The sequence below is a fragment of the Pygocentrus nattereri genome, chromosome 4 (assembly GCF_015220715.1).
Source record: "Pygocentrus nattereri isolate fPygNat1 chromosome 4, fPygNat1.pri, whole genome shotgun sequence".
Classification (NCBI taxonomy): domain Eukaryota; kingdom Metazoa; phylum Chordata; class Actinopteri; order Characiformes; family Serrasalmidae; genus Pygocentrus; species Pygocentrus nattereri.
In genome coordinates this window covers 39285423-39303505 of record NC_051214.1, presented here as the reverse complement: position 1 = coordinate 39303505, position 18083 = coordinate 39285423, and the positions used below count along the sequence as shown (strand labels likewise).

General features: G+C 42.8%; 1 protein-coding gene across 1 annotated transcript; it reads right to left on the bottom strand.

The window, feature by feature from the left end:
- Nucleotides 1-7285: 7285 nt before the first annotated feature.
- dll4 (delta-like 4 (Drosophila)) lies at nt 7286-17128 on the bottom strand. The gene is made up of 11 exons (XM_017692588.2): nt 16599-17128; nt 16130-16387; nt 15599-15641; nt 14561-14824; nt 12191-12251; nt 11605-11735; nt 11225-11394; nt 10809-11028; nt 9558-10263; nt 8940-9048; nt 7286-8400 (listed from the first exon to the last, which is right to left on the bottom strand). The coding sequence occupies exons 1-11, from the start codon at nt 16650-16652 to the stop codon at nt 8395-8397; spliced, it is 2022 nt and encodes a 673-aa protein (XP_017548077.1). The 5' UTR covers nt 16653-17128; the 3' UTR covers nt 7286-8394.
- Nucleotides 17129-18083: the final 955 nt, after the last annotated feature.

Below are 18083 nucleotides of genomic sequence, written 5' to 3'. Positions count from 1 at the left end.
TGTTTTATAGGTGTGCTGTACACTTGATAACCTGTTTTTGACCTAGTTTAGCAGCACGTGTCAAAAAAACACCCCGTGAAAAAAGGCAAGAAACTCAATGACCAATACGACAACATGAATAGAAGCTTTTCAGCAAAGCTTTTCTTACTTCACTTAGTTACACGATTGACCCACCTCATCAGTTAATTAGCAGGTCGAAATTAGCAATAGGTGTGTTTGAGCAGGCAACAAACTGCGCTAGACTCTGGTCCTTCTGTACTGAAACTTATGACTTCCCAACCCATTTCTGATAGTCCAACATAGCTGGATTTAATATTCAAAGACTACTTAAGGCCTTGGTTAAGGCCTAGATCAACTTGGTTACCTAGTGCTGGATTAGGGCTGAACATAAATTTTATAACAATGCTGTCTGCCGTTTATCATAGCAAATTTAGTACAATAAGGCAAATTGCCACCGGGCCCAGTTTCCCAAAAGCATCTCAGTGTTAAGATCATTTTAACTGGTTCAGAGCATTTTCACTGTGATGCTCGCTCTAGCATTTAAGAATCATCTTTGTCAAGAGGCTTTTAGGAACCTCAGCCCAGATTGGCCTAAAGTACTGAAGGTTTATTTTTATTATACTTTGGATGAAGATCTTAAGGTACTCAACTGAATTATTTCTTGATTACATGTAATTTTCATGCTTTTATTCACAGCCATAGTAGTTTTTCCTGTAGTCAAATGTGATCAGAACATCCATCCATCCATCCATTTTCCAAGCCGCTTCTCCGTCAGGGTCGCGGGGGGATGCTGGAGCCTATCCCAGCGGTCATCGGGCGGAAGGCAGGATACACCCTGGACAGGTCGCCAGTCCATTGCAGGGCATGTGATCAGAGCGTTTAATATGATAAAGTATGCAATTAAAAAACCCACTGTTCAGCCAATTGAATTAAACAATTAAAATACTTTCTTCAGATTGTCCTCAGGCAATCCACATTTCAGATATCGACATTAATGAGTTATTAAGCTGTTTTAAAACTATTTAGAAAGCTGTTTAATCCAAACAGAAATATGTAAGACTGTAGAAATCCTAATCATATAAAGGTGTTCTGTAATTTACTTTATTATACTTTTTTTACTTTATTACACTATTTTAGTACATTAATACACACATATGCTATTATACATGTAAAAATGTAGTATATGCTGTTTTTGTTCTGTTGTATATCAGGAACCACAGTGGAAGCAAATCTGTACCAAGTCCCTCATTGAGCAACTTACTGACCCCTAGTGTTAATTAATAAGAATTACAGGTGAGAATATGTCAGGTTGTGGAACCCTGCTGATATTGGATGCCAGTCATTTTGACTATAAACTTACTTGGCTGGACCTGATTGTAGTTATGTGCAGATTCGCTTTAAAGCTGATTTGGCTTCTTTCTTTTTATTCTTTTGCATTGGGAAAGGCTGTGAAGTTTAACCGTGCAAGCGTTGAACTGGGCTCTTCCTGCTGCAGCACTGATTTCAGAAAATGTAGGAACTGGAAATGAAATAATAATAATAATAATAATCTTATTTTTGTTCACCCCTCCTTTTTGTTTGTTTCCTGAAATCTAAGGTATCCACGCAAACGTGGAGCACAGAAGGGGGAAAAAAAAGATGCGTGAGAAAAGCGTTTGGCCAGTGCCGGCATGTTCTGCATTTTTTAATCAGAAAGGAAGCAGGAAATGATGTCACTAGGTCACAAACAGGATGCTGTGATTATAACACAATGAGAATGCCTGGCCATGTGATGGAGACTCAGAGGCCAAAGAGTGGGGCACACACACATACATGTACACACATACATGTACACACACACAATCTCTCTCTCTCTCTCTCTCTCTCTCTCTCTCTCTCTCTCTCTCTCACACACACTCTCTCACTCTCTCTCAGGGGGTAAGGGAGCAGGTTGCAGTTCGAAGGCTTTAGCAGATGACTTATTGCTGTGATAACAAGTGTGTTTAACACCCCAGCCTGTGCTCCCCTAACCTTGTGAAATGTGTTGTTCCTTGCTGAGCATCCTTTTCATGCAGGCACACACGTAAAACATGACTGGCGGGCTCTGATTAACAGCATGCATGTGTACAGCATGTGTGTGTGTGTGTGTGTGTGTGTGTGTGAAAGAGAGAGAGAGAGAGAGAGAGAGTGATGTCATAATTTTATGACCATTAATGATTAGGGAATTTTACGTTGATGCCTATATCCGATATTTGTCATGCACACATCTGCCAATACCAATGCAAATAAAATAAATACATACAATGTAAAAACTGGAAAATTAGCATGACAGAGAAATGTTACACTTATTTGTAGAGGGCCACAAATGCAGTACAATACAGATATTTTAGCACAGAAACCCAGTTTCAGCTGCTCTTCCAGAGTTTGTTAAGTATCATCAAATATAACTTTGAAATATCTGTCAAATCTAAACAGCCTTCCGATGGCAATTTTTGAGCAGTTATTTGCTAATACTGATATGATTTCAATATCATCATACCTCACTACTGTAGAGATGTTATCGTTTGATGTTCACTAGAGATGTTACTGGCTTATGATCACTAACAGTCTTATATGCATATTATCACTAGAGATGTCATTACTTGATCATCTCTCGAAATGTCATTGGTTGAGCATCATTAGAGATTTAATTGGTTGATTACTAGATATGTAATTTGTTAATGATTGTTTGCCATTAGTTGATTATTACAAGAGCTACCATTGGTTAGTGATTACTAAAGATGGTTTATGATCAATGGAGACATCATCTGATATGTTATTTGTTGATCATTAGAGATGTCATTGGTTGATTGTGATTGCTAGTGATGTTAATGATTAATGCTTACTAAAGATGCCATTGGTTGATTATGAGTTCTAGTGATGTCAGTGATTGATGCTTACTAAAGATTAGATTATATTAAGTGACCCTTATTAGTCCTACAACGGGGAAATTTGACCTCCGCATTTAACCCATCCATGAAGTGAAACAGCACATACACACTAGTGAGCACACACACACTAGGGGGCAGTGAGCACACTTGTCCGGAGTGTTGGGCAGCCCTATCAACAGCACACAGGGAGCAGTTGAGGGTTAGGTGCCTTGCTCAAGGACACCTCAGTCATGCACGGTCAGCTCTGGGGATTGAACCAGCAACCTTCTGATCACAGGGCCAGTTCCCTAACCTCCAGCCCATGACTGCCCCATGTGATGTCATTGGTTGACTATTACTAGATGCGTCATTGATTAATAGTTACTAGCAACATAATTAGTTGATCACCAGACATGGCGCTGGTTTATGATGACTAGATATGTCATTGGTTAATTATTACTAGATATTTTATTGACTGAACATTGCAAGTGATGTCATTGGCTGATCACTAGGGGTGTCATTGGTCTATGATTTCTAGCAATGTCACTGGTTGATGATAACTAGAGATGGTACTGGGTTGTGATTACTATAGATGTAATTGGTTGATGATAACTAGAGATGGTACTGGGTTATGATTACTAGAGATGTAATTGGTTGATGATGACTAGAGATGGTACTGGGCTATGATTACTAGAGATGTAATTTATTGAGGATGGCTACATGTGGTATTGGTTGATGGTAGCTATACTCTGCACAACAGCAAGTAGTCACCTGGCATCATGGCTGGATGGCAGCAGTTTCTGGTGCTGGAGGAGAAAGCAATACAGGTGGGTTTGGCTCTGCTGCTGGATCAAAATGACAACCTAACTGCATTGACTATGGCCCTCCTGCGATGCTTCAGGCAGGTACCTGTGGCATTGACAGTCAGGTCGGTGGAGGCTTAAAGGAGGGCAGAAGTGTGGTCGTGGTAGAGCTGAGTACAATGGTACGACAGGCATACCTGCCATTCGAAAAGGCTGTGTAGAAGACGTTTGTTCTGGATCCCTTTTTTTAATGCACATCTGCCACAGGAGCTGAGACGGCACATCCAGCTTGCCAAACTGGCCAGTCTTCAAGCAGTCACTTGAAAGCAGAGAGGCCAGAACTCATCCCTGTCATGGAAACTCTGCAGTGAGCAACAAAGTGCTAGGTACTCAAAGAGGAGACAGTTCATGGAGGAGAGGACACTGCACCCGTCAGAGCTGCAAACCTGAGCCAACAGGGAAAGTGAAGCCAGCCAGAAAGATCTACTGCCTCTATGAAGTTTAGATCAAGTGCAGCATAGGTGGGAATCTGCCTTCATTGACACTGACTAGTTGGTGTCACTGCTACTTGCCATTTGGGAAGCAATGACAGTGTCAATGGTGGCTGAGTTGATGTAAGTGGGAGCAGGTAGCTCCTGGTTATGGTGAGGGGCCTGAGCTGAGTGCACTAGTTCTGGCTTGTGCCTATACAGGATGCGTGCATTTTTGGTTTGGACTTCCTTGTGGTGGCTGGGGCCTGCTCACCTCAGGAAGGAAATGCTGGGCTTGGAGACAGGACAAGTAAAGCTGGTTGTGCCGGCTAGTAGTGGAGCTTACGCAGAGACTCAAGGCTCCCTGGCAGTGTTGCCTTCCGGCTCAGGACAAGCTAAACAAGCAGCATCAGAGCTGGTCGGTGGATCTTCAGGAGTGGGGCATGCAGTCGAGAGCACCATAGCTTTTTGTGGGTGAAACCACCAATGCTGGAGGAGCCGAACACGCAGCACCAGTGTCAGTGGATGGACACCAGTGTCGATGACATAGTGGACATCAGAGAAAGTGGAACGTGGCTGAGCAGAGGGCCACCACGTTTGGGACAGTGGACAGGCCAGGACTCCATGTCCCAGAGAATTTGTTCAGACTGTGTGGGTCACTGGGATGCCTGACCCTTGAGGGGATTGTGTTGCATCTGCCACAGGCTCTGTGCTGCTGTGAGGTGCTTAGGTGGTGTGGCCATGCAATGTGGCTCTCAGAGCACACTCTGGTTAAAAAGGTGATGATGCTGCTGTTGTTATAGTTTAGTTGTATTTGTAGTTGTGTTTATTAGAGAGATGGTGTCGGAAGAGGTCAGGCTTTGTCGTATAATTGTGGTTAGTATGTTGTGTCCTCCCCTGTGATACCCCCTTCCCACGTGTTGGATTAGCCCTTGGCTGGCCTATAAACACTATAGCTACGTCCCAATTCAGGGACTGCGTCCTTCGTAGGCTGCATTGAAGGCCGACTGCAGCACGGCAGCCCGACTAGACTGTCCCATTTTGAAGACTCTTTCATATGCGGCCGAGAAATGTGTCCTTCTTTCCATGGCAATGAAGGATCCAATGGATAGATCCTTCACCAGCCAACATATCCTGAGGTTCATTGCATGAGATTCGAGACCATGGCAGCATCAGCAGAGAAGTGAACAGTGACTGAAGAGTGAACATTTAAATATATGTATTGGGTTTAAACTGCGTTGAATAGCTCACAATACAAATGTTAAGAAAAAACAATGTGGTCTGAAGCAAAACCTATGCTAAGGTTTCGTTTTGTTTTAGGGAGCCAGGAGCAGACAAGAGAGAAGCATCTCCAGCTCTAATAAATGTAAAAATAAAATCAAAGTTTTTGGCTCCTTCTTTAAAGTTTAAAATAAGTTGACAAGAGCGGTGTTTTGTGATGCAGTGGTAAGGGCTAGAGCAGCGGTACTATGACACAAACAGGAAATTTCTCATTTCAGTTCAGCCTTTGTGGGTCTACACAGCCTTTGTGGGTCTACACAGCCGTGTCCTTCGAAAGATGCAGCCCCTGAATTAGGACACAACTTTTCTTTGTCTACTTCTATGCTAACGCTACAATATGCTATTACTTGATTGGTTGATGAAGATATTAATAGTTGATGATTACTAGAAATGTTATTGGTTGATTATTACAAGATGTTATTGGTTGATGATTGCTTAATATGTTTTGATTTATGATTACCAGAGGTGATGGTGGTTTATGATTACTAGAGATTTCTTTGGTTTATGGGATATAATTGGTCGGTGATTCCTAGAGATGTTACTGTGTTACTGGTTTGTGAAGTCTAGAAATGTTATTTGTTGAGTTCTAAATATCTTACTGGTTGATTATCAGATACATCATTGGTTGATTACTATGTTATTGGTTAATCACTACTAGAGATGAGAATGGTTGATGATTACTAGATATGTTGGTGATTATTATATACTACTGTTGGAGCACATGTAGACCAAACAGAGCCAACAAACTGAACACCAGCTTCTGTGGAAGGTACTTTTTCCACTATAGTTTTTTAGGTGTCTGAATGGCCTTCACTTGCATCCTTTTCTAACCTCTCCTACTTTGCATGTGGTCTGTAGGGGTTGACATTGGCCAGAGTGGTGAATTATTTAGAGAAAATGGACGTTCTTTCACAGATCTGGGCAGGAGAAGTGAATTTGTCATTGGTTTGACACAATGCCTAAACATGGAAGAGTCATCCAAATGGGGTGGGGGTGTATTTTTAGTGGTTTCTAAGTATCGTATTTATGTCTTGGAGTCTCGGCTCAGGTCAAAGCCAGACTTGGCTAGGCGCATTAATGACCAACATAAATTCCCTACCATCTCCGGCCTGGCTAATAGGTAACCTTTTGACCTTTCCTCCCTTAAGTGGAGGCCCAGGTGACCTTGTGGCACCCATATTGAAAAGCAACAATAAATAATTCTGTGCTCACGTGCCAGATTGCTCAGACGGGTCAATTAAACTTTTGGAGAGCCCGTAGCCTTTTTTTTCTCATTATGAGAGCACAGTGCCAGTGCGGTTTGCCCTGAAGCCCATCTGTGCAGGCCATGGCCACATGCATGGCTCTCCCTACATCTTTTGTTACGTTTTTTTGGGGATGTGGGGGGTAGAAGCAGACATTTCTCCTTTAACCCCAAAGGCGAGGCTGTGGCTCTTGGCGCCCGAGCCTGCGAGTGCTTTATAGTTGCCACGTGGAGCTGCCGGGTGAGAGGGGTGGCATATGCCGCTGTTTTTATGGCGGTGAGCAGGGTCGCACCCTGGGGCATCTGTTTCAGCTTTCTGAGGAGGGGCCGCTCCTGTGCTGCTCCTATGTGCTCTTCGCCTGTCTTTGTTTCAGAATTTCCAGCTCAAGGGGCCTGTATCCGAGGCAACGGATTTGAATTTCAAGCCAATTTACAACTGTGCAAGGCTGTGAGGGGGGGTGGGTTTATTTTCATGATTGAGAGGAAATAGTAGATGGAGAGAAAACTAGACAATTGCAAAGCTGAAAAGCTCACATTCTGTACTTCAGTGTCTCTGCTACAACATTACCATAATGTTTCTCAAAGCAAGCAAAAAACATGTATGGAAGGAATTAGCATTTTTATTCTTCAGATGTTTGGTTCTTATAAATATGCATTATATACAAAATAATAGTATAAAACATATAAAGAGCAGTGTGTCATAATTAAATTAACTCTGGAAATAATCATTTTTTTAAAAATTACATTATTGGTCTTAAAAACTAATTATAGGCAGTCAGTGGTGTGCAGTCACTTTTTAAGGTTTTCAACCTTTTCAGGTCTTTTGTACTCAGTGGGCAGCGTTGCATAAAAGACGTAAATTACACTTCCTCTTGGATCCCGCTGGTGCATCTCGATGTATTGCAATCCTGCTTTGACTGCTGTTGTCAAAATCCCTGTTGATTAAGAAGGAATTTTTCCTTTGTTTCTGGCAATCCAAGAAGACTTGGGGCACAAAATTAGCATCCATTTCTTTTAAGGCTTTTTTTGTGAATATGGGCTGCATACAATCTTAGCACGGAGAACAACAGTCATTTTTGATATGATTGACATTTGTACATCTTTTTTCTCCGACATTCATATTTCTTCTCGTGATTGGGATGGGTGGGATTGGGCTCTGATTGGTTCCCCCCTCTCCATTCTTGCATAGCTGGCAATGCTGGCTGAAGGTTTGGAAGTCCCTGGCACCTTCTTAGTGATTAGTTGGCAGATGATGTGTCCGTGATTACCACAAGAGAGTGAGAGACAGAGAGAGACAGAGAGATAGAAAGAGTAAAAAAGAGAGAGAGAAAGATAGAGAGAAAAACACTCACTCTATGTGAGGGTGGGGGGTGGGAGGGGGACCACTTATCTCTGCCGAAGACGTTTTTTTCCTCTTGCAGTGTAAGTCCTTTTTTTCCTTACAATTTGTGAGGGAAAAAAAACCATACCGTAGCAGAAGGGGTAGAAAAAAACACAACGTCCAGGACTGTACACGTTTGTACACAAACACTCCTTCGTCAGCAACTAATCTATTGCATTCAGCGAGCAGAGTTTCGCTCTCCAGTTCCTCAAGTTTCTCAGAGCAGCAGTGGACATCATCTCCAGTCTCTCAGTTTTTTTGTAAACAATCCAGAAAATTCTGCTTTGATTGTGTTCTCCCCCTCTCTTCATATGCATCCTCCTGTCGTTTATACCTGAGAAGGAGAAAGCACAGGTAAAACATACTGTTATTTCCATTAATGGCCATAGTTATGTGGATTTATGTGGACAGAATGAATTAAAGGTCCTGTATCTTTAATTTTTCTTGTATTTGATTTTCACTTTTTCACATTTACATACCAAAAACAGTCATGATTCATGTTTACATTTTCATTTTCCAACCTCTCATTATCCCTTACAATTACACTGGCTCTTTTTGTTAATTTGCCTTAATATTAACATGTATAAATGAAGTCAGTTTTGATTGGCTGTCTTGTATTTTGCCTTATTCAGTCAGCAATCCAGCCTAAAACACTCCCAATCAGTGTGAATGGGCAGGGCTAAACTGCTGCAGGCTGAATAAGTGGATATATGTAAAAGTGACATCACAAATACAGATGGACTGTAATAACTAGGGAGTTAACTGTATGTTTTTTAAAACATCCTACATCAAACTCTTTTATTTTTATAAAATGTGAGAAAAACAGTTTTTCATGATTTGGAGCTTTTAAACAGGTTCCTCGTTCCTCCTTACCTCAGTTGCTATGACGCATTCACTCCTCTCCTCCGCTATTACAAACACAGACTGGTACATGGAGTCTCTTGGGGAACATATCGTTGATATCCTACACTCTGGCTTTTCACTGCACACACAAATCACACCGAGTGTTAATGTAAAGTAAAAGCACATGGAGCAGCTACTCATTGTGCTCAGCTGGGGAGGAAACGTTAGGGGGAGAGGGAGGGATAGAAAAGGGGTCAAGAGACAAAGGGGTGCCACAAGCAACTGTAAACTCTATGTAAATATGAACTCTTATTGTTTGTCTTCAAGACTGTCTGAACCTTACGAGACAAACATGAGTATAACCCCCGTTTTTAGTTACAAGTATACAAATAGAGGTTATATAGGCTGATATTAAGTTTTACAAAGCAAGCAATGCCTATTGAAACAACCATAATAATGGGTAACCCACATACATAGAACAGCATCACCAAGGATCATGTTATTTAATTCTAAGGGCCAAATTTCCCAGTCAACTTCAGTAGTAGTGATAAATCACCCCTGAAGACCCTTTTTGGTCCAAGCTTTGGCTTAGTCACCCAAATACATCACAAAAAAGGCTGTGATGGATGGATTAAGGTCATATCTTACCTGTACATTCTACTCAGTGGTATTTTGTCTTCTAAACACTTTTCGTAATTGTGACTTTTATCCTCTTGCAAAGGGGTCTCTTTGAAGTCTTTTGAGTTGTAGTCCAAGTGGTAGTTCTTGTGTATGTAATTAGACTTCTCTGGCCCACAGTCCACCTCCAGTCCCACCTTTTTATTGGTATTCTTAAGCTGGGATGTTGGTATCAAGTTGTCCCGCTGCGTATCAGACAGGTTGTTCATAGCATCTGCGTGAGTCCTCTCATCATTGGCCTGTCTGTGGATGTGGCGGAGTGCAATGGCCACCATGCAGAGGAGGACCAGCAGGGCCACAAGCCCCACAGCCAGGGATACAGCGGCCCACTGAAAGCCTTCGGTTTCGACAGTTGGAGTGACGGCGAAGTATTCGCAGTGGGGTCCTGTAAAGCTGCTGGGGCAGAAGCAGGCTGGGGAGCCGCCCGGGACGGTAGCGCACGAACCCCCGTTGAGGCAGAACTGAGCGGGGCAGCCACCTGTCAGCTGGTTGCAGTTGCGGCCTCCGTACCCTGGGGGGCAGGAGCAGACATAGTCGCTGATTCGGTCGTGGCAGGTGCCCCCATTGGCACAGGGGTTGGACGTGCACTCATTGATGTTGATCTCGCAGCGCTGGCCCGTGAAGCCGGTGTGGCACCTGCACATGCTGACACCTCCCAGAACCACACACGCACCACCTGCACAATAGAAAAATTAGGTATTCGATTACATACAGGTAAACATATACACACAGAAATACACAAACATGCCCCTAAATCCACATGGTTCATATTACAGCTATAGTTATATACATGCTGAAAAATATTCTCATTAAGCTCCTAATTCACCCATGGTGTGTACACCTTGAAACGCCTCTTTACCACATTTTATTTAATCATGTCCTACTTGCATCTCAGTGAAACAAGTGGAAAGGTTCTGTTGAAAGCACTGAGTCTGCACTCTCAATCAAACCTACATGTATTTACATAAAAAGTTACTTTGCGGTCTTGTAGAGAAAAAGCTTTCTTTACATTTTGCCATGTTTTGTCATTTTTGTTGGAAGAGCAGATTCAAACCTGTTGATATAGACTTCAACTGTAATTATTATGCAACTTGCTAGAATTCACTTCATAGCGAGTAAAGAAGTCCCTTTCTGCCATTTCCCTAGCTATTTCCAAACTCAATTACAGCCCTTATTCCTGTTGCTCCATATTACTGAGCAGGATGGCAAGCTGGGTCGTACCATTGGCACATGGCAGGGTCGTGCATTTGTCCAGCCTCTTCTCACAATTCAGACCAGTGTAGCCTCTAGGGCAGTCGCACGAATAGCTTCTCCCATTGTCCTTCTCGTGACACTTGCCACCATGAAAGCATGGCACGTCTGCACAGGTGAGAAGGCTGTGTTCACAGTGAGTGCCCTCAAAGCCAGGTGTGCAGTTGCATTTATAGCTGTTATCCAGTTCCTAAAGGGACACAGAAGTCACAGGTATGGCATAAAGTACTTGGAATATAATTTTGTTACATTAACATACATTCAAGTTAAGATTGCTTTTCTTTTTTCTGTAAAGTTACCAAACAAGGTTTTTGAATAAGATAGTAATTATTTGAAATGTATAAGTAGCACAAACAGATAAACAGGTAAATAGAGGCAGAACTCACCACACAGTGGCCTCTGTTCCTGCAGGGTTTGCTGTCACACTGCCGCACCTCCATCTCACAGTTGACCCCAGTGTAGCCTGGCATGCATGTGCACGTATAGCTGCCCTGGCCTGTGTTCATGCACGTGGCTCCATTCTTACACGGCTTGTGGTGGGTGCAGAAGTTCAGATCTGGTGTCAAATGTGAATGATACCACTTGAATCACAACCTACAGTCACTTTTTCAGTTCAGGCAATTTATTTACTCAGAATCTAAAATACTCTACTTGGTAAACAAGGCTCTGCAGTGGCATTTCAACCCTCAAGTTCAAAGTCGATATATTCATTAATATAACTGTGAAACTAGCATAGGTTTTGGATTGAGTTGGTATTCAGTCTCACCTTGGTCACAGAAGAGTCCACCCCAGCCTTCTTTGCAGTTGCACTGCCAAGGCTGTTGGCAAGTGCCATGTTTACACACAGGATGTTTCTTGCACTCTGTACAGAAGGTGCCCTGCCAGCCCTCTCTGCAGCTGTAATAGGGAACAGTTCACACATCAGCACAGAGGAACTTTGAATAAGCACTCAAAGACACTAAATTTAGCTATGAGCATCTCTATGTGATCACCAAAAGCTGATATTTGCCAAGCTACGATAATGCCGGATTAATCTCACTTTCACCCAAATAGGGGATTAAAATAAGTGGTGTAACTAGCACAATGAGATAATCTTGGCTAAACTCTTATAGTAGGGATTTATCTTTAATATAGGTCAGAAATGGCCAGCAGAGTGACTGTATAAACATACACTATGCAGTGGACGCACAGAGATTGAGTAGAATCTGGGGCAAACAGTCATGACTTTATGGGACTAGTACAAAAAGATAAATGGTGTTTAATGTGCTGGCATGACATTGGATATTGGACATACCAGTAAAACTAAACCAGTGAGAGGTGTTTCACACACATTTCCCAGCTCATGTACTTACACACACTCTCCTGGCTTCGAGCAATTGCCATTGGCCTCGCTGCACCCTTTGAGGCAGATAGCTGCAACAGAAAATGAAGCATTCTATTACTAAAGCAGGAGGTGATGGCCTGGTTGAGCTCAGTGTAATATTCTCTAAATGGATGGCTTCAAGCGCAATGTGTGAGTAAAATGAATGGTTCTTATTACCAGTTTTCAAAGAACAGTCTAACTCAAGCCAGACAACTCTCATAATGAACTAATCAGACATAACATCCCATTTACAGCAGAGATTCTTTGGCTCAAGATTTAGAAAGCATTTGGGTAGGAGTACAACGAAAACAACAGAAAAAACAAAAAGCATAATCCGATGGTCTAACTTTTCACGAGCGCCATTCTCCCGTGTGCTTGTTTCTGCTGTTTTCATTCTGCATGTTATGTTAAAAACAACAACAACATATGTCTGCTTTTGTTGTTTTTAACATAACTCTTTGCTGAGCTCTTAGGCAGCTGTATAGGCTTTGCTGTGTTTTTCTTGTTCATAAGTTCATAAGTCAGTTTAATAATATACCACGGTTTCTCGATTCAATACAGCAAAAAATAAGAGATGCCTACAAATCTGCTTCATGTCACTGTGTAAATAATTCCATGTTCAGGTAGAACATTAGAACATTCAGTGCTATAAAAATACAGGATTTTATAATCATGAACTAGCCACGAGCTAATATATGCTTACGGTGCACATTTCTTCCCTTGATTTTAAAGACAAAGCGATATCTATCCAATAGACTCTATCCATCTGTCTGTCTATGTATCTATCTAGCTATAATATCTGTATATATATATATATATATATATATATATATATATATATATATATATATATATGTGTGATCAGCAAGAATGCAGCCCCGAACTGTTAAGCCTATTCAGTGGCTATTCAGGTCTGCGTTCAGCGTGGTGTCCAGGCACTGCACCGTCATTACGCACAGTTAAACGCAACCTGTTAAACCGGCCAACCGCAACGGAAGCGGGTTCAGTCGGCCGTTGTTTGCGTTGGGCTGTTATGCGGCGTTGATGTGGAGCTGAGCTGAGCTGCTGGTTAGGCCAGAACAGATGCTCCGTCTCAATAACGGCCAGCTGCCCCTATTGTTGTTCGTAGTCTGCGCGAGCCATATTTGCAGCTGCTCCGCTGCAGCGCGACAATGGGGCACTCGGCAATTTCGTGGCGCGTGGCGGATAATAATGCCGCGATTAACCCGGCGCGTGCTCGCCCCTCCCCCTGCGCCGTGACGCGCGAGCGCGGGATTAAATTACCACGCACGCGCTTGGAGTAGCCTATACGCACCGCGCGCGCACAAACTAGGGCTTGATTGCCTCCGAGATGAAGCAGCGCTGCTCACAGAGTGAACTAACAGGTCGAAATGACCCACACAGCGAAAGAGTGATGCAGCACAAACAACCTCGGTGTCTTTAGCAGAGTGGACTGAGAACAGCTGGCAGGCCACAACATTTTACACCTCCACACTACCGGACACACGCCACTGATCTTAGACTCTGTCCTCTAGCTCAGCGTAGCTCACATGCGCTCTAAGACTTTTCAGCTATCATAGCCACACAAACACGGATTGATTTGTGAGAATGTGAGAACAAATGAACACATCACGCTATGTTGTAACTTAGCAGCCTGGAGGACTGCACAGCAAGATCCCAAGGGCTGAATTTCTTCCTCACTGTGATGAAATAACACTCAACATTTAAGTTTTGAGGTGACTTGTACAGTGTTAATAGGATCCAGCTGCCTAATATGAACACCCTAAAAGTATTAAAGTACATTCATATAATTCTTCAAATGTTAGAGCTAATTCAAGACTATATTCTCAGGAAAAGCTTTTCGGGGTACAAGCACTGACACTGGGGTGGTGACTTCACTACCTTAACTTAGGAAACATACTTGCCGTATATCTTGACTTCCTCCCCATTTACTTTCTTTTTCTAGTTAACAAGACTTCCAAAAACATGGAAATATACCCCTTGAAAGTGAACGTACTCATTTAGTTACATGCTTGGACCCTAAACTTCATGTTACACTTTTTCAAGGGTCCATTTATATTCTACTTTGGGGGGCCAAGATTGACCCAGACTCTTTTTTCTGACAGTTAACTTGAACCATCACACTGTATGTGTTAATTCAGCACTGAGGATTTTGCTGTGTGTATCCCCAAAGTACGTTTGTTTTTCAGGCAGAAGTAAAAGGCACTAGAGCAGGCCATCAAAAGCCACCCTGCGTGCACCTGAGAAAGCACTTTTTCTGTCTGATGAAAGGTCAAAGTACTAAAGCAAATCCCTCCATCGCCTATAGGCCAGTGGGTGGTGATCTCTGATTGCTTACGTTCTTCGCAGTATTCCCCCTTCCAGCCAGGGAGACAGGACAACTGCCCATCTGGATTGCAGGTGTAGTGGCCAAAACGGTCGTCCCTGGGCGTGCATATTTTGGAACAACTGTCGCCGTAGTAATTTTCATTGCAGATGAACCGGTAAGAATACCTTAGCTCCGTCTGCTGCCCGCTTTGAACATCCTGAGACCACTCAGCCCCTACTTCCAACTGCCTTTGGACGGCAAAAGAGCTAATCATTAAGTCGGGGTTGTTTGAGTCTGGAGGAAAACAAGAGAAAAGATGTAAAGGTCAAAAGACTGTTGTGGTGTTGTTAATACAAAATTGTACAAAGGTGGATTTTAACTTGAGAAGAGGACATAAAATATATATTGTTATACTATATATAGTCTGTTAACTGACCACTTGATGCTTAAACTTTTTAAAGTTAAAACCCTATTTTTTTGCATTGTATTTAATAAAAAAACAGACTTAATTATAAGCAAATGCTTTAAATCCCCAAATAATTCTTAAAACTTTGCCATTTCGTAGTCTGATTGATCGACTTTCATTTCAAGGCAGCTGAAATGTATAACGGTAAAATGAATTTCCTTTTCCTTTAAGTCAAGCAAAACATTCCCATGCTGTTATCCCACTCCAAAGGGCGGGGACACAGAAAGGTGTAAAATACAGGAAAATGCAGTCGGATGGTTTTGGCAAGCGCTGAGTATTCTCACCAAAGCCCACTGAGCTTTCCCACGCCAAAAATAAACTAAAGGAAGTTTCAATTGTGTTCGGGTATGAGAATGTGGAGGTGTTTTGGAGCGAGAAACAAAGTGGAGTTCCACAGTGAAACGTGCCACTTGAAAAACAGTAAGAAAACAGATTTACTATAGATAAATATATCTACTTTTTTGGTAGAGAGGTCAAACAAACAATGACACGTTGGTGAATGTAAGCAACAATTATAGTAAAAAAAAAATAAAGATGCTTAGTTCAGTGCAGGATATATACAGTGGTGTCGCCCTCTAGTGGCTGAAAACTGAGCCACTTACCTACAGGTGAATACCAGGCCTCAATAATCAAGGAAAATGATCCCTAAGGAGAAAGAAAAAGAGAAATCTGCATCTGTAATGACATCCTACAGAGCAATTGCATAGCCTAGCTTAATATAAGAACATGAGTAGATACACACTATAGAATACAACTACTTTAAAGTGATGTAGTCTAATGTGGTATAACAGGCTAAAAGAGTAATTAAATGTTAATAACAATAACAATAGTGTTCTTAAGGTTGGTTAAGGCCTAAGGTCTAAGGATGTCATATAGTTTTCTAGTCTAAAAACTTACACGTTATAAGGCAGCTGTTAAATAATGAACAGAGGTGACTGCCCAAGAAGTCTGTATTGTTCATTTTAAACCATTATCAACATATTGTAAGATTAAAAACAGTTCATGTTTCAATGGGTTAAAGTGTTGAGGTGTTTTGTAGCTAGTTACTCGAGCACTAGGACAAACTGTTTCATCATAGTTGTATTCTGAGTGAATGCACTTTTCTACAAAAAAGCACTTTCATCTCATCTTACCGGCCATCCAAAGCTGAAGGGCAGTCGAATTGGCGTGCTCAGAGGTTCACCCCCCACCCTGAAGGAGTTGGTGCCCAACACTGGGGTGACGGTGCTGCCGAAGATGCAGTCTCCCGGAGACACGACCGCCTGGTAGTTTTTGAGGCAAACTCGAAAGAAAGTCCTGCATTCAGGCCTGCACGGCTCGCCGTTGGCCAGCAGACCCTTGAAATTTTTGAACTCGTGAAGGTCCAGTTCGAAAACGCCGGATCCAAACATCTAAAGGGAGAAAAAGGAGGGGAAAAGCAACGCATTTTACAACATGCAGCTTACAAACACAGACGCTCTGCAGACGCTTTGCACAGGACGCTGCTGTGGTGATGACGGTGGAAGAGGAGGTGAAGAGGGGTTAAAAGCCTGGCTATTGTGGGGGGCAAAGCTTTGCCTGGCTCTTGCTATCCCTCCTGCACGCGCTGCCGGGGGTATTTACCTGCGTTATGAGCGAGGAGAGCATTGCGAGGAGGAAGGTGAGCCGAGCTGCCATGCTGCTGCTCAGTGCTCCCGGTGAGGCAGCTGCTTCACCCGCGGCTTCAGTAGCCTATTCCCTACGAGCTCCTACTCCAAAAGCGTGGCAGGTTGCAATAATGTAAAAAAGGCAGAGAGAAGGTGAACCACAAGACGTATATTCCTCAGCGCGCGAGCTCCTCTGGTCCTCGCCTCTGTGCGCGTGTCCGCTGCAAAAGCGCAAAACAAAACAACGAGGGAGCGCGTTGAAATTTCCCCAGCTTTATCCCAAAAGGTGAAGGTTAGCCAGCACACGAGTATCCACTCTTATCCCACCACCGTGCATGGTCCCTATTCCACTGTGGTCACCTCGATGCCTCAGGCTGTCGCTTCGTGCACGAGTGGTTCCAGTGTATGTGTGTGTGTGTGTGTGTACGAGTGTGCGTGTGTGTGTTTGGGGTGGGGGTGATACTCTTAACGCTGGTCTTCTTAAATCGTGAATGAAGTCTTGTTTCTCGCGTCCCCGAGTATTTATAGTGGCTTTGTGTCCGCGCTGCTCATTACATAAACTGTCCGTCAAGGAGACCACGCCCACCCTCGGCTCTGACACGCCCCCTCCTCCTCCTCCCTTTTTCTGTTCGAACAATAATGATGTTCACATCTGAACACCCACCACCTCAATGCCGAGCATTATTATTAACAGGACTGACATCTGTTGACATATTTAGAGGGCGAGCACATTTATGCAAATAGTTTGCACATCACAGACCAAAATAAAGGGCGAAACCTTAAGTCAGGGCACTTTGGGCCGTATGGTGCCGTCACTTGAGTGAGAGAGGGGTATTTACATCTTTGCTGACAGCTTTAGCTCGGGCTTAATGTGATTTACGAAGAAATGCCAAGTGCCCCAAAAATAATCTGACCCAATACTGAGTAATAATGGCATGCACGCCCCCCCCCCCGCCCCCTAAACTTCTTTGAATTGATTGAGAGCACGCATACATACACAGACGCATACACACACAAACATACATATATGCGTATATAGATATATAGGTCGTTTTCTTAATAGATATTAAGGAAAGTACTACTAAAAACTGCTACTAAAATTAATATACACGTGCATATATATATATATAGATTCATAGGTCATTTCTATACAGCTAAAGTGCGTAATTTCTACTATGTATAAATATAGAAATATTTCCTGCATGTATAAATGTATACAACGAATATATGTAGAAATTTAACACACTTATAGCTGTTAATACAGGTGCTAATTTTCCACTGTAAGAGTAAGTGTGACACTACACTTTGCTGTGCCTTAAAATATCTCATCCTCGCTTGTCAGGTGAGTTAAAAACGCTCGTTCGTTTTCAGCGAAGCCGCTGCAGCTGTGAGTAATGTGTGTCCCCCTCGTCCGGCCGGGCTCATCTCTCAGTGTCAGTGCAGCGCAGGAGCCGTACAGGAG

Bases quoted from the DNA above. Each gene is read 5' to 3' on its own strand.
- dll4 (XM_017692588.2), bottom strand. From the start codon at position 16,652: ATGGCAGCTCGGCTCACCTTCCTCCTCGCAATGCTCTCCTCGCTCATA. The intron at 12,252-14,560 runs GTAAGCAATCAG...TTTCTGTTGCAG, and splicing joins GGGGGAATACTGCGAAGAAC to CTATCTGCCTCAAAGGGTGC. The intron at 9,049-9,557 runs GTAAGATATGAC...TTGTGTGTGCAG, and splicing joins CCACTGAGTAGAATGTACAG to TGAAAAGCCAGAGTGTAGGA.